The 21,319-nt window shown below is 48.8% G+C and overlaps 1 protein-coding gene across 7 annotated transcripts in view; it reads left to right on the forward strand.

Moving 5' to 3' along the window:
- The window catches only part of MYO9A (myosin IXA), a 1,132,274-nt gene that overhangs the window by 1,031,723 nt on the left and 79,232 nt on the right, over window positions 1–21,319 (forward strand). For all 7 annotated transcript variants that reach the window (XM_069222286.1, XM_069222289.1, XM_069222284.1 and 4 more), the window contains 2 exons: window positions 1,465–1,596; window positions 20,251–20,374. In XM_069222286.1, the coding sequence (XP_069078387.1) occupies window positions 1,465–1,596; window positions 20,251–20,374 (256 nt within the window). The remainder of the gene's footprint in view (window positions 1–1,464; window positions 1,597–20,250; window positions 20,375–21,319) is intronic.

Genomic DNA, 21,319 nt, shown 5'->3' on the forward strand with positions numbered 1-21,319 from the left:
ATTTTTGTAACCCTTTGTGGTTTCGTTTATGTGTGGTAAGTTACTGTGTGACTAGTGGGGTATTGCAAGTGATTTGCACTCCTCCTAAATAAGTCTTGGCTGCTCATCCACAGCTGTCCCTAGAGAGCCCTGGCTTCCTAGATCCTGTTAATAGCTAGTAAGGGGTTGCCTGGACCTGGTATAAGGGGTAAACACCACAGGTGTCCACCACACACCAGGCCAGCTTCCTACAAATACCATGCAAAAAGGAGGGTGGGGGGGTAACCATGCCAAAGGGGCACTTTCCTACACAAGTTACTTATCTTCTTTAACACTTTATCTTGTAGAGACTATATCTATCTGCATACCGACCGTCCCATCATCCCCGGTCTGCGAACAGATTTCTAGGGGCAGAAACTTCCCTTTCAGGACCCTAGTTTTAACACGCCAGTGGTCAGTGTTCTTCATGGCTCTGCGCTTCTGGTGTGGAAAGTTGTGAAAAGAAACTGACGTTGGTGCGCTTTGGTGGGGCCTATATAGAAACCGCAACATAGTTTCTAGCGCAGGCGACGGATGAGGAACTGATTGATTCCACCTACTGGCATGCAGGGGCACTGCTCATGAAAAATCTTCCAGATCCAGTCTGACGCCTGGGAAGAATGAAAGTGTAAGGAATCTGCAGCTAGATATGGTCTCTTCCAGATATGGGGTTACCAAAGTTAAGTAACTTGTCCTTTTATGCAATAACTAGACAGAAGATTGCAGCTTTGAAGATTTTATCTGAGACAAATAGCAACAAAAATATTCAATTTCTGAACTCAAGCTTGCATTTTTGCAAGGCCTGACTGGCCCTCTGCCTTATTTCTGGTGTGTGGCTGGCTAGAGGCTGTTGTCAGAGCTGGATGAGCTGCAGTGATCCACTTATGAAAGCTCCCATGTCCCCATTGTAGTCACTGCCTCCTTCAGTGTGAGGCTCATTTAATCTTTTTGCCAGGGCTAATGGTGGCTTCCATTCCAGCCCTGTATTTGGGTACTTTTTCAGATGCAGGTCTTGCTCCATGGTTTTTCCTTTAGTTAGCATATATCATTGCACTTTCCTTCCTGTTTCCTTACCCTATCTATGTAATCCAATTTTTTTCTTAATGTTTCCATGCTCATTCTTACTTCATTTTATTTGTTTACCAGTAATCGGTCTAACTAATTGTTGTCATGGTTCCTGATTCTGACCCTATGACTCCTGCTTCGTTCAGTCTTGCAATTTCTCACACTTTGGATCAGTATTGTTTCACCTAACACATCTTCCATTGGATTTCATTTGTTTATAATTTAACTGTCTACCAATTTCTGCTCCTTACCAGTCATGCTATTTTCCATTTAATGATTAACATTTTGGGGGATTTTTTTCATTTCTGCACCTGGTTTCCTGATGTGTGCAATGTTGTTGTCTTGCTGTTAAGTTCGTATAACCTTGTAATTTTTTTGTAGGATTGCTCAAGAGGAAGAAACCAACAGGATGTCTGCCAATGCGCTTGCAATTGTGTTTGCTCCATGTATTCTTCGTTGCCCAGACACGACAGACCCACTGCAAAGTGTTCAAGATATCAGCAAAACTACTGCGTAAGTTTGCTTCCCTTCGATGTCCTAGCAGTTTCTTTGTGCAGTGCTTATATTAAAATGTTCAGATATTCCAATAACCATGCAAGTAGAATGACCTATTTTCACCAGTGGTATTTTATGCTTGTAAGCAGTGTCATTTTTTAAACGTTTTGTTTCCAGTGTATGTTCTGTTTTTGATAGCACATCTCTCAGAGATTTTCTTCTCTTCCTGGTTCGTGTTGTGTCCCTTCTGGTTAAAAATTCAGTGGTCTTCACTGCTATTAACAGCTGTGGCGTATGGGGTGGTCTTGTGATTTTATTTATTGATAGTGCATTCTGAGTGTTGTTGACTTTTCAGACGGGTTTTGCAACTAAGAATGTCGTTTTAAAGTCCTTCACCACTATGAGCTTGCATAGTTGTTATGCTAATAGCTTATTTCGTTTCACACACAGTTTGTAGAAACTTCACATAGGATGAATAGTTTAGTGTAATATGTGATGATAAAATATTTTTGTAAATATATTTAAGGGTACTGTCTTGTTATATAAGAAATGTGAAGTAGAGATCCTTAGTAAATACCATTGAGAGACCCTGTCCCTAATGAGAGTTGACATATCATAGCAAACTAATGTTTAGTAAATATATTCAAGAGAAGTTATCATTCAGAAACAATTCTGTGTCCCAATGACCCGAACATAAAAAAAGAGGGGTACACAATTTAATTGAATGCACAGTTTGGACAGATCTCACTGGATGAAGTGACCTTTCAGCTCTATCCTTACAGTCTCTCAGTTGGCAGACAAGTGTTTTTGCATGTCCCTATTTTGAGTGACCATGGGTTTTTAGGCTTGTCGAGTTTTGTAGACAGTTGTTCACCTGTCTAATCTCTTAACATTGGTAGTGGTGAGTCTTACACTGGTGAGTTTCTATGAAAGGTCCTATGTATGTTAATGATTTTTTTCTTATCTGATAGAGATCTCTAGCTGCAGATTCCTTACCTTTGAATTCTCCCTAGGCATCATGCTGGATCTGGAAGATTTTCATCACAGTACCCCTGTTCACTGGTAGGTGTCGTCGATTGGCTCTGCGTCTGTCATTGGCATTGTCTGCACTGGAAAGGGCGATGTGTTTCCTATATGGGTGCTAACCAGGCTCACCAACGTGAGTTCTTTCTTTCCACGCCAGCCGGCACTGATCTGAAGAGAGCTACCCCTCAGTCAATCTTTGACAGGCCTTTTTTGACTTTTTGTCGAGTTTTTTGAGAGATTAGTCTTGTGGTCTGGCGAGGATGTCTTCTGTGAAGACTAGATTCAAGCCCTGCAGATCTGGGTATTGGGTGAGGTCCATTATGAAGCTGCACCTCGTGTGTCTTTTGGTGTGTGGAGCACGACCATGACCCGAAGTTGTGTCCGAGTGCTGGGCCATGCATCCGAAGGCTTTAAGGGAGCGGTCCCTAAAGCTGATAGCGTCCCGGTACACAACTCTGCAAAAGTGGAGGTCTTGGTTGAGAGGAAGATCCCAGGACGGGTCGTAGAGCCTGAACTTATCGTCATGCCACTCCAAGTCCTCGGGACAATCTGGTAAATCTACTAAAGACTTCTAGTTGCAGATTCCTTACCTTAGAATTTCCACCAGGCGTCAGACTGGATCTGGAGATTTTTATTCAAGCAGTACCCTCTGTTGCTTTCAGGTGGCGTCTGTTGACTCTGCGTGCGTCGTTTGCATTGTGGTTGCGGTGATGACATCACAGTCGTATCTAGACGTCACCTTGGGGCTTTGATATCAGTTCTTTTCTTTCCATGCCAGCCTATGTGCAGATCTGGAGAAGAGCTAACCTCAGTCATTTTTTGACTGACTTTGACCTTTTTGTTGAGTTCTTGACACTTTTCGGTGTTACGAGGATGTCTTGTAAGACCGGTTTCAAACCATGTGACTCTTGTCACCGCATGATGTCGGTGATGGATCCGCACCTCATGCGTTTGTGTGCCTGGAGCGCAACCACAACCCAAAGTTGTGCTCCTAGTTCAGGGCCATGAACCCGAAAGCTTTGAGGGAGTGGTCCCCAAAGTTCATGGTAGCCCGTCGCTTGACTCCGCGTCGCTCCTGCTGTCAATCGAGAGGAAGGTCACAAGACCACTCGCTAAACCACCACCGCTCTCCTTCGTCCCACTCAAAGTCCTCTGGACATTTGCGTCACAAGAAGAAGAACAAAAGTTCTTCAACTTTTCCCCATTGCTCGGACGATGCAACGCTGGAAGAGTGTCTGCGCTCTAGGTCTCCGTCTTCACAGCCTGTTTCTGGGTTGACTCCGCACCTTCCAGATTTTCCGGGAGCCAAAGCTACCCCTGCCCAACTTAAAGAATTCTATGAGGCCATGTGCCTCATTTTTGGGCAGAGCGACTCCCCTACGATGCATTCGGGCCCGGAGGGGGCCCCTACGGTTCCATGCTGACAGCTTTGGCCCCAAATCCAAAGGGCCCCTCAAGACCCACTTCGGATCCGTGCTGATACTGGTCATGCCAACGCAACCTTCAGCGGTGCCAGCAAAGACGTCAGCGCTTCTGACGTTGGTCGGGCCCACAATAGACGCCGAACCCATACTTATACCCGACTCCGACTCGAAGGCAGACTGATGTCGCTTGACGCCAATTCCGGATTTAACAGGGCCTGCATTCTTCAGGTTGGATCCTGACCTTTATTCTTATGAGTATGGGGAAAGTGTGAAGGGTACCCTCTTTTTGGCATGGTTTGACTGTTTTTCACTAGGATCCTGCTAATCAGGACCCCAGGGATTGTGCTCTCTCCCTCTAAATTTGGTTGCCCAGGACTTTACTCACCCCGTAATTGGCATACTAGTGCCCCCATATAAGAACCTAGTATAAAGTACTTACGCACCCAAAGCACTGGGGCACAAGGGGTTCCCCGTGGGCTCCAGTGTGTATTGTGCCACCCATGGGAGCCCATGCAAACTGTGTCTGCAGGCCTGCCATTGCAGCCTGTGTGAAAAGGTTAATGCACCCTTTCACTACAGGTTGCTGCAACGTGTCACTGTAAGTCACCACTAAGGTAGGTTCTCCTAGCCCAGAGGGCAGGGTGCAGGTACCTGTGTGTGAGGGCACCCCTGCTTGAGCAGAGGTGCCGCTACGAACTCCAGTTCCATTACATTGGACTTCGTAAGTGCGGGGAAGCCATTTTACCTGTGTACTGGATACAGGTCACTCTCTGGGATCAGCTACATAATGGTAACTCCGAACCTGGGTATTTTTTATATCAAACATGTCGGACTTATACCCCAAAACTGTTGCCAGTGTTGGTTGTAGGATTCCATGCACTCCGGAGGCGCCTTAGAGTACCCCCAGCATTGCTCCTACTAGTCTTCTAGGGTTCTCCCGGCAGGCCCGCACTGCTGCCACCCATCAAACATGTTTGTGCCCTCCTGCTGCTTGAGCAGCTCAGGCAGAGAAAGGCAGAACAAAGGATTTCCTTTGGGAGAGGGAGGCAGTACCCGCTCCCTTTGGAAATAGGTGTTACATGGCTTGGGAGGGGTAGCTGTTGTAGTTGGAGTCTTGCTCTAGGCAAGACTGCTGGTTTAAGGATGACAGGTACTTATGTTTGTAGGTGACTACGCCTATCCTACAACAAATTGCAATTGTATTCTCAACCCTTCCTGCTTACTAGCAGTACCTCACCAAAAACCCAAACAGTTAAAGGTGATTTGTGGCAGCCTTAGCATGGACTCAGAAGTATGACACCTCAGGGAGTGTCGTGGTTAAACGGAGATTACCCCTTTTTCATGGATACGTCATTTCTCAACCAAACCCAGGCAATTTCGAAGATGCAGTCAAGTTTCAATAGTTTTTATTCAACACACTCTGCAATCTATGGTAAATTGCATGGGCTGCAATGATTAGGATAATGAACAGTGCAAGAGACAGAATGGTAAAGAAAAGAGTCATGATTATAAAGACCCCCACCATCTTGCAATAACATGGAAAGACATAGAGTGCGTAATATGTCCTAATACCCTATCCTGGTAGGCCTAACCTTCTACCTAAAGGAGAGCTGAGTATGTTAAACCTAATCTACCAATGCCATGTCCCTGGAAAGAGCCCCAACCTTCTGCCTTGCTCTTCCTCCTTTTTCTGTTTCAGAGCAGTGACCTACTACTGTATCGTTCCACTTTGGTTTCTTTATCTGTTGCTGTGATGGACTTTTTTTTCCATTTCTTTGATGCTCCCTTTCACTGTGTGTGTTTTAGGCTGGTAACTGCCTGCGTTTTATTGCAGCATTCTGTTCCTCCCATGTCCCTGACATTTGTTTTGGCTTTATTGCAGTGCTGTACTCGTAGCTCTCTTTCCAGGCGCCCCTCCCTGCCAGCACTTACAACATCGCACACAGGGCATTGCTTATCTTTATTGGGAATATAAATCTTCTCAGGCTGCTCTGCTAACTTCATTAGAGCTTTGTTGAAATGCGAGGCAAAAATGCTTGTCTGTTATTGTTTTTGCTGCAATCACCTTTTCTGATATTGCCACTATTTGTCCTGCTGTGAGGTTATCATGAGGTAAAATGTCAAACATAGCACCAGTGGAAATTTCACTTTAAATTTTACGCGTCTTAGAATTGTAAGAAATTGCCCCAGTGTGCTTGCTACGGTGATGGCAGCGTATTAAACAAAAACACCCTATTTCCCCATTAATTCAATGCAGCGCTATTCGACCGGGTGTCACTTGTCTCACATTGCTAGATATGAAACACTTTTGCTCCACAGGCACGAACGTTCCCAAAGGAGGTAAAATAACCTTATCAGGGCAGTAAGTGATTGCGGTGCTTGCACGGAGCTCTTGAGTGTGCAGTATTGGCTCCATAAACCACACTTGTGCTCAGAGCGTAGGGGAAATGCCCTGTGACAGTGTAGGTCATGAGTGAGAGCCGCCACCTAGGGTTCCTCGGAGGGCCCAGCCTGGTGTTATGGCTGTCATTTCATGGAGGAGTACAGCCCCATTTACGGCGACACAGCATAATCTGCCCTGTGATTCACTGCTTTGTAAAACACATAACCTGACTGCCGAGCTCAGTGCTGTTCGTGTTGCATTTTCCATAATTTAGCAGTGTTTGGTGCATGTTGCCATTGGCAACAACACGCAGCTTGATCCCTTCGGAGGAGGAGCAAACCAGCCCCAGCAATTTAAATTACAGCCAGCATGTTGTCTCTTAGGATTTGATTAAACCCAGCTAAAGGCACCGGAATAGGAAATTGGAAACTGACTGGCAACCTGCGAGCTGCTCGGTGGTGGCTCGGCTCTTCCTGTTGCTTCCTTGAATCTCATATACATGGGCATAGAGGAGCTTGCGACGGTCTGCGTTCTGCTCAAAGCCGTTGTTGTGTTTTGAATCAATTTGATTATTTTGGGATGCAAGCAGGTGGGGCGTAAGCCTCTTCTACCTTGTACTCCTCGCTCTGGTCATATCCATATGGTTGTATGCACCTACCTGTGTGACCTTGCTAGGTTACTAAGAGGAAGTTATTGCTCAGGTCAGAGAGCTTAGTTGGGTCGGGGCTCATCAGCGATGCCACATAACTTCCCTGTCACATTTTGTAGGCTTTGTAGAAGCGGGCTGTATTTGTACAAGGTACAAGGTTCAAATTCAGAACACTGAAATTATGACTTATAGATCTCTTGGGCCATGTTTAGGTCACAAGCTATGAGCATTCTCTGGCATAAACCTAGCCAGGACCGCTGGAATAATGCAGCTGGGAGTACCACATTATGCGGCAAGAAAAGTCACATCATGCTGGACATTTTGTGAATATTACCTTGTAGGAACCTGGCCTGGTCTGTGGTGGGATCTTATACCAGGTCCAGGGTTCCCTTATCAGTGAAATGTAGGCAGTTCCTAGGAGCCTACCTCTATAGAGGTAGCTGTGGATGAGCAGCCAAGGCTTATCTAGGAGACATGCAAAGCTCATGCAATACCACTGTAGTCACACAGCACTTACACACATGAAAGAAAACACTCAGTGTTACGAAAATGAAGGCTCTTTATTACAGTAACACAGTACCAAAACACAATATAGGCAATACTCCAATAGGAGGTAAGTAAACATACCAAATATGTACACTATTAATCAGAAATAGGCATAGAAAGTGTTAGAAAACAGTGCAATAGCAAATAAACAATAGTGACCCACGGGGGAGCCCAAACCATATTCTAAAAAAATGGAATGTGAATGTAGGACTCCCACCTAGGTAAGTGGAATGTGTAGGTGAAAGCTGGGGGAACTAGGGAACCCAAATTTAAGTACCACAGTGCCCCCAGCGACCAGGAAGAAAGTAGTAAGGTACTGGATTTCCCCCAAACGACCCAAGAGGACTACAAAGAAGATAGTGCAACACACAGAAAAGACTGCAAGAAACCACCGGTGGATTCTTGAAGAGGAAGACCTGTGGAAGAAGAAGACCAACTAAAGAAGTTGCAGGAGTGTCCGGTGGTGGCAGGAGCCACTACCCACCCGCTGGTTGCAGGAGTTGGTCAACGGTAGGACGAAGACGGTCAGCAATACAGTCCTGGAGTTGGTGACGAGTTCCTGGAGAATGCAGTCAATGTCTCATGCCGGAGAGATGATTGCAGTCGGTCAGTGGTGTGGAAAAGTCACCATCAAGCCTTGGCAAAGGCAGAAGTCACGTTGAAGCAAAAGTGGAGCTGCCTGGGACCAGCAAGGTCCAGGAGGACTCAACACACGGGTGGGGGCTGGGCAGCACAACTACGCCACAGGAGAAGCATGTAGAGGGCTGTGCGTCACAGGGAAGAGTGCTTGGGGCTAGAGCTACACAGAGCCTGAAGATCCCTTGGAGGAGATGCCAACAATCCTTGGTAGCTGCAAGAGACGCGGTGCCCGGGGTACTGTGCTGCGTGGGAAGGTAAGGACTTAACTTCACCAAAGTTGGACAGCTGAGACCACCACCCGTGATGCAGGATCCATGAAGCTCAGGATGAGAGGAGATCCACGCAGCCGGTCGTTGTTGCAGTTGGTGTCTGCGGATACAGGGGAGTGACTCCTTCACTTCAAGGGAGATTCCTTCTTCCTTCTCGTGCAGACTGAAGACTTGCTGCCCTCAGAGGATGCGCAGCCAGGGAAATGTTGCAGAAGCTGGAAGGAGCCGTGGAAACAGTGTTGTAAGCAGAGTCTTTGTCGTGGATGCAGATTGTCTGTTCCTGGAGAGTCCAGTCACGGTTCCAGTGGCTAGAAGTCAAAGTAGATGTTGCAGAGGAGTCCTGCTAAAATCTTGCAAGCTGAATCAGAGGACCCACCAAAGATGGAAACCCTAAATAGCCCAGAAAGGGGGATTGGTCCCTAGCCAGTTGACCATCTATCAGGAGGGGGCTCTGACGACACCCACCTGACTTGGCCACTCGGATGATCACAGAGGCCTCTGCCCACCTTGGATTCAAGATGGGAGAATCAAGGGACCCTCTGGAGGAGCTCTTCGCACCACCCCTGGGGTGGCGATGGACAGGGGAGTGGTGCAGACTGGTTTATGCAAGGAGGGCACCAAATGTGCCCTGCAAAGCATACCAGTGGCTTGGGGAGGCTACCCCTCCCAAGCCATGCAACACCTATTTCCAGAGGGAGAGGATGTTACCCCCCTCTCCCAAAGGAAATCCTTTGTTCTGCCTTCCTGGGCTTGAGCTGTTCAAGCAGCAGGAGGGCAGAAACCTGTCTAAGCGGTGGCAGCAGCTTGGGCTGCCCAGAAAACCCCAGAAGGCTGGTAGGGGCAATGCTAGTGGTCCTGTAAGGAGCCCCCAGTGTGCGTGGAATCATACTTCCACTACTGACAACAGTATTGGGGTATGGTTCCGACATGTTTGATACCGAACATGCCTAGGTTCGGAGTTACCATTATGTAGCTGGACATAGGTAGTGACCTATGTCCAGTGCACACATAAAATGGCGTCCCCACACTCATGAAGTCCATGAAAATGGAACTGGAGTTCGTGTGGGCACCTCTGCTAGTGCAGGGCTACCCTCACACACAGGTACTTGCACCCTGCCCTCTGGGCTAGGAGGGCGTGCCATAGAGGTGACTTACAGTGACCTGTAGTGAAAAGGGTGCATGCACGCTTTCAGGCAGGCTGCAATGGCAGGTCTGCAAATACACTTTGCATGGGCTCCCCATGGGTGGTATAATACATGCTGCAGCCCATATGGATCCCCTGGTACCTCAGTGCCCTGGGTACCTGCGTACCATATTCTAGGGAGTTACGTGGGGGCACCAGTATGCCAAATGTGGGGTGTAAGTGGTTCAAGTAACCTAGTTTAAAGGGAGAGAGCATAATCACTGGGGTCCAGGTTAGCAGGATCCTAGTGAACACAGTCAAACAAACTGACAACAGGCAAAAATGGGGGTACCCATGTCAAGAAAGAGGGTACTTTCCTACACTTCCCAATCCGGATTCAGGAGCAACCACAGCACCGAAACAGCACTTCTAGCAGCAACTGACAGCATACATGCTGTACTGGACCATGGAGGCACGGCCGCACTGTTCCTCCTCGATCTCTCTGCCGCATTCAACACCGTCTCCCACTCCACCCTGTGCACCAGACTCCAGGACACCGGTATCCGCTACGAAGCACTGGATTTGATCAGATCCTTCCTCAACAGAAGAACACAGTGTGTCAGACTACTGCTGTTCAGAACCCAAAGGTACTTGCTGCAGAGTGCTCCAAGCATCATCGCTCAGCCTGATGCTTTTCAACATCTACATGACCCGCTAGCCAAGATCATCAAAGAACATGGGCTAAGCATCGTCTCATACGCTGACTAAACTCAACTGATCCTCTCCCTGTCTGAGGACCCTGCAAAGACGAAGAGCAATTTCCACAATGGGATGAGAGCAGTCGCTGCCTCGATAGAAGCCAGCTTCCTCAAACTCAACTTGGACAAAACGGAGATCCTTGTAATTGTCTCCACCCCTTTCGCCTGGAACAACTTCTGGTGGTCTACCGCACTCGGAAACGCACACACAGACCATGCACACAGTCTGGGCATCACCCTGGACTCCTCTCTAGCCATGACCCGCCAAGTCAACATGGTCTCGTCGTCATGCTTCCACACCCTCCGAAACATCTTCAAGTGGATCCCCTCCGACACGAGGAAGACAGTCACCCACACACTTGAGACTAGCAAACCTGACTGTGACAATGCACTCTATGCCGGCATCACCATGAAACTGAAATCAAGACTGCAAAAAATCCAGAATGCAGCAGCCAGGCTCATCCTGGAAATCTCCCAACACAGCCACATCTCCTCCCACCTTAGGGACCTACTCTGGCTCCCTGTCAACAAGCGCATCACATGCAAACTCCTGATCCACCCCTAAAGGCACTGCACAACATAGGACCGGCATACCTCAACCACCACCTCGTATTCTATGTGCACAACAGACAACTCCGTTCTTCCCAGCTCGCCCTCGCAGCCATTCTCAAGATCCGAAAAAGCATAGCAGGAGGAAGATCCTTCTCCTACCTCGCAGCCCAGACATGGAACTCGCTACCTCTCAAACTCAGGCAGACCACATAACTGACGCAGTTCAGGTAGGGCCTCAAGACCTGGCTTTTCCATTGAGCAGCACGTCCGCAAACAGGGCCTTGAGACCCTCTGGGTGATTGGCGAAGCTTTAAAAATTACTGGTTGATTGATTGTGGCCAGGGAGGGTCTCAAGGGCGGCAGCATGTATTATGCCACCCTAAGGGACCCCTCACAAAACACATGCACACTGACATTGCAGCTTGTGCGTAGTAGTAGGGAGAAAAAGGTAGGTCAACATGGGATCCCTCTCTGGGTGCCTACCAACACCTGCCTATGGCATAGGTAAGTCACCCCTCTAAGCAGGCCTTACAGCCCTAAGGCAGGGTTATAGGAAAATGCCACTGTTGTTATGGTCACCCCCACTTTTTGCCCAGTGTTGATGCCAGCTTTGATTCAAAGTGTACTGGGACCCTGCTAACCAGGCCCCAGCACCAGTGTTTTCCCTAAACCTGTAACTTTGTTTCCATAATTGGCACAGTCCCAGCACACAGTTTAGTCCCTTGTAAAAGGTACCCCTGGTACCAAGGGCCAGGGAAGGTCCCTACGGGCTGCAGCATGTATTATGCCACCCTCAGGGACCCCTCACTCAGTACACGCACACTGCCTTGCAGCTTGTGTGTGCTAGTGGGGAGAAAAGTCAACATGGCACTCCTATTAGAAGCTGGCTCTGTATATACTATATCAAAATGAGATATAGGCGGTCATTCTGACCTTGGCGGGTGGCGGTTGCCGCCCGCCTGGCGGGAACCGCCAGAAGACCGTACCGTGGTCAAAAGACCGCGGCGGTCATTCTGTCTTTCCCGCTGGGCTGGCGGGCGACCGCCAAAAGGCCGCCCGCCCGCCCAGCGGGAAAGCACCAGCAATGAGGAAGCCGGCTCCGAATGGAGCCGGCGGAGTTGCTGGTGTGCGACGGGTGCAGTTGCACCCGTCGCGATTTTCAGTGTCTGCCAAGCAGACACTGAAAATCAATGTGGGGCCCTGTTAGGGGGCCCCTGCAGTGCCCATGCCAGTGGCATGGGCACTGCAGGGGCCCCCAGGGGCCCCACGACACCCGTTCCCGCCAGCCAGGTTCTGGCGGTGAAAACCGCCAGAACCAGGCTGGCGGGAAGGGGGTCGGAATCCCCATGGCGGCGCTGCTTGCACAGGGGCAGCGGGAAGCCGGCGGGAAACCGCCGACTTCCCTTTTCTGACTGCGGCTTTACCGCCGCGGTCAGAATAGCCCCGGAAGCACCGCCAGCCTGTTGGCGGTGCTTCCTCCGTCCCCTACCCTGGCAGTCTCGGACCGCCAGGGTAGGAATGACCCCCATAGTGTGCTCAGAGTCCAGGGGTTCCCGAAGAGGCTTGACAGAGGCAATAATAGATAATACTAATGCTCTATTTGTGGTAGTGTGGTCGAGCAGCTAGGCTTATCAGAGGGTAGTGTTAAGCATTTGTTGTACACACAAGCAATAAGTGAGAACACACACTCAAAGACTTAACTCCAGGCCAATAGGTTTTTATATAGAAAAATATTATTTTTAGAACCACACGATTCTGATTGCAGGTAAGTACATTAAATATAAGGTACTTTGCATAGTAATACTTAGAACTTTGAATCAAAACAGTAATGTACACAGTTTTTCATAAAATGGCAATAAGCTATTTTAAAAGTGGACACTGCAATTTTCAACAGTTCCTGGGGGAGGTAAGTACAGTTTAGTTATTACGGTAAGTAAAGCACTTACAAGTTCAGTCTCCGGGGTGTAGGTAGCCCACCATTGGGAGGTTCAAGTCAACCCCAAACACCCAACACCAGCAACACGGGGCCGGTCAGGTGCAACAGTCAAAGAGGATCCAAAATAACATGGGTGCCTATGGAGACAGGGGGTGCTCAGGTTCCGGTCTGCTAGCAGGTAAGTACCCACGTCCTCGGAGAGCAGACCAGGGGGGTTTAGTAGAGCACTGGGTGGGCCCCAAATAGGCACACAACACACACCTTCAGCGGCACAGGGGTGGCCGTGTGCAGTGGGCAAACAGGGCGTTGGGTGTTCAATAGGTTTCAATGGTGGGACCTGGGGGTCACTCAGACGCTCCGAAACCACGAAGTCATGAAAAATTAAAGCGAAACAAAGCCTTCGTTTTCCACGACGTCCTGGTTTTGGTACCTTAACCATGCATGTCTGAACCACGTACAAGCATGGTTAAGGTACAGAAGAATGGAGTCGGAGTCGTCGCGGTGAAGGAGGAGGTAAGTTGGGCTGGGGGTGTTTTTTGGGGGGCTGGGGTCTCGGGGTGATTAGGGTTTGGGGGGTCAGGGTTTAGGTTTAGGGGGGGTTGGGGTGTTTAGGTTTTAGGGGCGGAGTGGGGACTCTGGGTATTTTTAGTTTTTGGGGTGGGGTGGGGGGCTGAGGGTGATTAGGGTTTAGGGGGGGAGGGAGGGTTCAGGGTTTAGGTTCAAGTGGTGGATTGGGGGGTTGAGGTGTTTAGGTTTGTGGGGTGGGGACTCAGGGAATATTTAGTTTTTGGGGTGGGGTGGGGGGCTGGGGGTGATTAGTATTTGGGGGAGGGGGGTCAAGGTTTAGGTTTAAAGGGTGGGTTGGGGCGTTGGGGTGGTTAAGGTTTTAGGGCAGTGGGTGGGGGTTCTGGTATTTTTGGGGTTGGGTAGTTGTGGGGATGGGGGGTCGTCGTAATTTTTGGGTGAGGGGTGTTAGGGGGGAAGCATGCTGGAACCGTGCATGCTGATCGCTAATGCCTTTACAAGGAATGCGTTTACAATGGTAAAATCGTTGTAAACACATTCGTGTTAAAGGCATTAGTGATTAGAACAAGTTTGTTATTCCGACCTCGTTTTTGAGCCACGGGTGCTTGAAGCACCCGTGGTTCCGACATATAACCTGCAAGCAGGGCACAGGGGGGCTTCTCTGGCTAGCCACCGACTGGGCAAGAGTGAGGGGCGCCTGCTGGTTCTTGCTGCACGGGTGGTCGGTTTCTCACAAGCCTGGGGGCTGCGGGTGCAGTGCTTCTTCCAGGTGTCTGATATCTTCGTCCCGGGCAGTTGCAGTCAGAGGGGTCCTCGGGATTCCCTCTGCAGGCGTCGTCGTGGGGGTGCAGAGAGGTCAGCCCAGGGTGGACACATTGTCTGAGTCACCTGGGGATCCTCTCTGGGTCGTTGGTTTCTCTGGACACGGGCCAAGGGCGTCTGGTGCAGAGTGGTGGGGACTCACGCTTCTGGAGTGAGGTGGGAGTCCCTTTAAAAATGGTTTCTTCTTTCTTTGGTTGGACAGGTCTGCTGTGCACGGGAGTTCTTGATCCTTTGTAGTTGCAGGGCAGTCCTCTGAGTCGGCAGATGTTGCTTGGCCCACAGGATGCGTCGCTGGGGTGCAGGTTCTCTGAAGTAGGAGACAGGCCGGTAGGGCTGGGGCCAAAGCAGTTGTCTTCCTTCTTCTCTGCAGGGTTTTTCAAGCTAAGCAGTCCTTCTTCTTTGTAGGTCGTCAGGAATCTAAAACCCTGGGTTCAGGGTCACCCCTAAATACTGAATTTAGGGGTGTGTTAGGGTCAAAGGGCAGTAGCAAATGGCTACTGTCCTTGAGGGTGGCTACACCCTCCTTGTGCTCCCTCCCTTTGGGGAGGGGAGCACATCCCTATCCCTATTGGGCTTAATCCTCCAAAGCAAGATGGAGGATTTTCCAAGGAGGGGGTCACTTCAGGTCTGGTCACCTTAGGGGTGGACCTGGCTGAGGGGGTGACTCCTTCTTGTTTTTTTCATTATCTCCCCGGACCTGTCGCCAAAAGTGGTGGGTGGGCGGAGCCTCCACCAGCTGAAGTGCCCTGGGGCATTGTAACACGGAGCCTGAGCCTTTGAGGCTCACTGCTAGGCGTTACAGTTCCTGCAGGGGGGAGGTGTGAAGCACCTCCACCGGGTGCCAGCTTTGTTTCTGGCCCCAGAGACCACAAAGGCTCTCACCCCAGGGGGTCATAAATTTGTCTCTCAGTGGCAGGCTGGCACAGACCACTCAGTCTTGAACTGAAGGATTGGGTAAAATACGGGGGGCATCTCTAAGATGCCCTCTGTGTGTATTATGTAGTAAATCCAACACTGGCATCAGTGTGGGTTTATTATTCTGAGAAGTTTGATACCAAACTTCACAGTATTCAGTGTAGCCATTATGGAACTGTGGAGTTCGTTTTGACACACTCCCAGACCATATACTTAATATGGTCACACTGTACTTACAGTGTCTAAGAATGGACTTAGACACTGTAGGGACATATTGCTCATGCAGCTATGCCCTCACCTGTGGTATAGTGCACCCTGCCTTAGGGCTTTAAGGCCTGCTAAGGGGTGACATACCTATGCCACAGGCAGTGTTTTGTGTGCATGGCATCCTGAGGAGGATGCCATGTCTACTTCGCCTTTTTCTCCCCACCAACACACACAATCTGCAATGGCAGTGTGCATGTGTGAGGTGAGGGGTCCCTTAGGGTGGCACAACACACGCTGCAGCCCTTAGGGACCTTCCCTGGTCACAGGGCCCTTGGTACCACTGGTATCTTTTACAAGGGACTTATCTGTGGGCCAGGGGTGTGCCAATTGTTGAAACAATGGTACATTTTTAATGATAGAACACTGGTGCTGGGGCCTGGTTAGCAGGGTCCCAGCGCACACTCAGTCAAGTCAGCATCACTATCAGGCAAAAAGTGTGTGGGGGGGTAACTGCAACAAGGAGCCATTTTCCTACAACTCCCCTGAGAGTGCCATGCCCACCAACCACTGCCTGTGGCATAGGTAAGTCACCCCTGTAGCAGGCGTTGCAGCCCTAAGGCAGGGTGCACTATACCACAGATGAGGGTATAGCTGCATGAGCACTATGTCCTACAGTGTCTAAGCCAATTCTTAGACATTGTAAGTGCAGCGTAGCCATACTGAGTATATGGTCTGGGAGTTGGTCAGAAACAAACTGCCCAGTTCCATAATGGTTATACTGGACACTGGGAAGTTTGGTATCAAACTTCTCAGCACAATACACCCACACTGATGCCAGTGTAGGAGTTTTTGAAAAATGCACACAGAGGGCATATTGGAGATGCTTAACACTACCCTCAGATACGCCTTACTGCTCGACCACACTACCACAAATAGAACATTAGTATTATCTATTGTTGCCTTTGTCAAGCCTCTTGGGGAACCCCTGGGCTCTGTGCTCACTATATCTCATTTTGATATAGTATTTACAAAGCCAGCTTCCTACAAGGGTGCACTATATCACAGGTGAGAGCATAGCTGCATGAGCAACATGCCCCTACAGTGTCTAAGTCCACTCTTAGTCATTGTAAGTGCAGTGTGGCCACATTAATTACATGGGCTGGGAGTTTGTCATAACAAACTCCACAGCTCCATGATTGCTTCAAACGTATCAAACGTCTCCGCACAATAAAACCACACTGATGCCAGTGTTGCGTTTTTTGTAAAATGCACACACAGGACATCTTAGAGATGCCCTCTGTATTTCACTTGTTGTGGGGTCAGGAAATGAAAGAACGACACAACTCCGTTTGGCAAATAATATGAGCATTTATGAATAACGGCCGGGAGGGCAGCACAGCTCTGTGACTGATACCACACCCAACTTTGTCATCACAAACAGCTTCTTTTATATACTCACAATACATTGAATGCATCTTATCACTTGTCATGCATTTTGATTTAAGCGCTTGCTTGGTACATTGTTATCTCTACTTACGTTAGCACAAAGCCACATTTCTCCTTGGGAAAGCATCTAATTACGCATTTACAGAAAAGCGAAGGTTACACATCTGTCATGGACACATTTGCTAATAACCACAGTGCCTTTTGATCTCGCATTCTGAAGCCTATCAGTATGTCCTTCCTCAGCTAACTCCACGCTTGGAAACATTACTGTCTATCCTCCCTTGCACAGCTGCTTGCCGTCACGCATCAAAGCTTATCATGTTCTCTTTCCAAAACCACCATGGTGTACACTTTCCCTTGTGAACGTGGCTTAGAATGTGAGCCCTCCCTGTGCTTGTGTTTTCAAGTTATGGCTCAAGGTTTCTGTGGCCTTCTACTTCCAGCTGCATTATGAATAAATGTTTCTGCTTGTCCCTGTCCTTGCACCCCTGCATCCTCTCTATCCTGGGCTCTCTATTTGGACATCGTGAACATTCTAGACCTGTATACTTTTCTGATCATGTACGATTCTGCACATTTTCCTCCTAATTCATGCATTAGCAAAAGTGGGCCTTCTCCTTTTTCCATATTTTCAGTAACACACCCAACCATCTAGTGTTGGGCCTACCAGTCTGTGCCAGCCTTCCACTACTAGACAAGTTTCTGACCCCATTGGGTAAGAGCCTTTGTGATCTCTGAGTTCAGAAACAAAGCCTGCTTTGGGTGGATGTGCATCACACCTCCCCCCTACATTAACTGCAACACTTGGGGGTGAGCCTCAAAGGCTCAGTCCTCCTGTTACAGAGCCCTCCAACTAGTGGAGATGCCCACCCCCCAGACCAAGCCCCACTTTTGGCAGCAGGTTCTCAAGGGAAAATCAGGAAAAACAAGGAGTGATCACTGCAGCTAGGACTACGCCTAAGGTGTCCAGAGCTGAAGTGACCCCCTCCTTGCAAAATCCTCTATCTTATTTTGGAGGAGAGTGACCAGTAGGGATAGGAATTTGCCCCCCTCCCCAAAGACAGTGGGAACAGGAAGGGTGTAGCCACCCTCAAGGACGATAGCCATTAGCTACTGCCCTCTGACCCCTGTAACGCCCCTAAATCTAGTATTTAGGGGCACACCTGAACCTTGCTCTTTGGATTCCTGGCGACCTCAAGAAGAAGAAAGAAGAAGGACCGAAGAGCCATCCCCAGCAGTGAAGACTCCAGATGACAACTGACTTGGACCCAACCCTTCTGGTCTTTCTGCAGCTTCAAGACTCCTTTTACAAAAAGGCACACATCCTGCAGGACCAGTGACCTCTACAAACCCACAAAGGACTGCCTGCCCAGCAGTGGATTAAGAACTCACAAGGACAACAGCCCTGTCCACAAGAAACAGTCAAGAAGGACTCCAGAACCGCCCCGGATCCACAAGCTCTGCCCACTCTGCACCCGACGCCACCAGCCTGTGTCCAGATGGCCCACCAGTCCAGAGAAGGTACCCGGACGATTCTGACTTCAAGTCCACCCTGGATTGACCCCTCCTGGCCAGCATGATGAAGGCTACAGCCTAAATCCGCAGGACCCCCCTGACCGCGACTGGATCCGCCAAAGATTCCCGACGCCCAAAAGTACCCCTGCACCTGCAGCCCCCTGGTCTTGGGGAATTCGACAGATGGTCCAACAACGTCCAGCAGGTGCCTATCCACCTTGTCCAGCCTTTGGTTTTTCACAACCGACCCCCTGGACTCAGCCTGCAGCATCTGTGTGACCCCTGGGGTCCCCCCTTTGAAAAGCATTGGGAATTGGGAACCCAACACTGTGTTTGCACCCTCCATCCGGCCGTCCCTGTGCCGCTGAGGATGTGTGTTTGGTGCTGACCTGTGGGCCCCCCTCCCGGTGCTCATCTAAACCACCCAGGCCTGTGCCTTGTGTTGGAAAGTCCCTCTTTTTGGCATGGTTACCCCCAATATTTGCCTTTTGTAAGTATTCTTAGACTTTTTTCACTGGGATCCTGCTCACTAGGACCCCAGTTGTTGTGCTCTCCCCTCTAAATTTGGTTGCCTTGGTACTGTGTCTGCAGGCCTTCTATTTGCAACCTGTGTGAAAAGGTGAATGCACTCTTTCACTGCTGGTCACTACACCAGGTCTCTGTAAGTCACCCTTATGGTAGTCCCTTCCAGCCCTAAGGGCAGGGTGCAGGTCCCTGTGTGTGTGGGCACCCCCGCAAGAGCAGAGGCGCCCCTACGAACTCAAGTTCCAATTCAATGGACCTCATAAATGCGGGGAAGACATTTTAGCTATGTATTGGCTATAGGACACTACCTGAAGCACTTAAGCGGAGAGCCCATGACATTCGGGTTCTGATCCCGATGTTTCAGTCTCTGTTCTGAATCTTAGTGAGGATGACTCTTGAGGCTGTTGGAGCTTTTCACCTCCTGTCTTCTGCTGGTAAAGCATGCAGATGGGATATGCATGCTCTGAAATCCCAATAGTGACAGCATTAGGGGAGATCTGTCTGACAATGTCCATATTTCAGAGGGGATGGCAAAAGATCTGCAGTGGTGGTTGCTGGAACGCATATGGTCAGCGGAATGATCGATGTCTTTGGCACAGCCAAGAACGCACAAAGTTAGCGTTTTGTGTGTTTTAGTTCCCAAAACATCTCTCGCTCTCTGCTTAGGTAGCAGTTCAAAAGGTGAGGAATCTGTGGTTAGGAGTATCCATCAGAAGAACAAGTTACTTGCCTTCAGTAACACTCTTTGTGGTGTGAACTATAACTGAAGATTCCTCACCGACCTTCCTGCCTGTCTGTTCTGTTAACTGGACCTTTTTACATCTAAAAGGGTTCCAAGTTTAGAGATCTGCACACTGGTCAGGACCAATCTGCTGCTGTTCTCTGTGTTTACTGGTGCGGTTCGCCAAGAAACCAACTGACATCATTTTACAAGGGTGGCTCTAATATGAGCACAGCACCAACCTTTGCCGCACAGACGTACTGCTGGCAAAATTTCTGGACCCAAGAGGTATTGCTTGAAAAAAAAAAAGACCCAGTCAGTTGCCTTGGGGAATATTCAGAAATGAGGACTCTGTGGTTAGATAGAATATCCACCAGAAAGAGTGTTACCGAAGGTAGGTAACTTATTTTACAGTAGGTGTTCCTAAACTTCCAACTCAAACCATGATTGGAGCACCCATTCCCCTTCCCCCACACCTTCCTTCCTTCTAGGATTTGAGACTGCAGATTCGCCACACTAGTGTGAAGGAAACTTCAGTATAAGTGTTCAAAGGCCTCCTTGGAATCCTTTGTGTATTCTTGACAGACATACGTTTACACTTCAAAATATCTTTGTGAATATGACTCACTGCTTATCATGTTCTCACTGCTATTTGAACATTGTTTAACCTTTGCACTGTTGTGTTTTGCAGGTGTGTTGAGCTTATTGTCGTTGAGCAAATGAATAAGTATCGGGCTCGACTTAAAGATATCAGCAGCTTGGAGTTTGCAGAGAACAAAGCAAAGAGTCGTTTATCTCTGATCCACAGGTCCATGGTAAGATGCATGGATTTTGGAGGTGGGTCGAAGAGGGCAAGGGAGAAAAATACATTCTTGAAAAGAATATTAACGTGAACTTGCTAGAGGATTGAGGAGAAATGAAATTATTAAAGTATCAAAGAAGTCTAGGATGGATAAAAATATTATGCACAAAACGATTCAGGGAGGAAAGGATTGGAGATAAAGTACAGAAGGAAGGAAGGAAGCATTAAATATGATAAATATGAACATGATCCACAGGATTTTTTTGTGCAATCAGGAAGGACCTGTGTATTATAGTGACTGGTAAAAGATTAAGCAAGGTATTAGAATAGGGTGGTATAAATACATTGGAGTCACTTGCTAGAGACAGAATGATAGCTTGAATTCAGGGCAAATCATGTGGTAGAGCAAAAGTCCATTCTGCTGTATTAACTAGTTTGAGAAAGAGGAGTAATATATGTGGCGTGTATGTGAGTGATAACAACAAAAATGCAGTAAGGTAGATGCGGGTGCAAGGCGTGCCCAAAGTCAGTCTCTTGCACCCAAATGCCTGTGGGCTCTGTGCTCTTGAGGCTGGACAAATGGCGTGGCCGAACATTAGGACCAGTTGTGTAAGGGGTTCTGTGGTTGGGGGGCTGCTTACACAGTGTGGTTAAAGGCCAGTTCCAGAGGCCCGCAAGTGAGTGGTCAACAGGCATTGACTACAGGGCCACTGTTCACCAATCCATATAGCTGCAATTCACTGGGCATGCCCAATGTATTTTGAGGGATGGGTTTGGCATTTAGTCAGGTCCTTCACCTGTCAGACATCCAACTAGAGAAGGACTTCAACAAAATTCAGTGATGTCTGTGCACCTATTAACAGATGCCACACTTGATTACCTGCCTCCCCTGCTTACTTCACACCATGGGTCTTTCTTGGTCCATCCAGTGATAGTGGCCTACCTTAACTATTCCAAC

This window comes from Pleurodeles waltl, chromosome 3_1 (assembly GCF_031143425.1).
Source record: "Pleurodeles waltl isolate 20211129_DDA chromosome 3_1, aPleWal1.hap1.20221129, whole genome shotgun sequence".
Lineage (NCBI taxonomy): Eukaryota > Metazoa > Chordata > Amphibia > Caudata > Salamandridae > Pleurodeles > Pleurodeles waltl.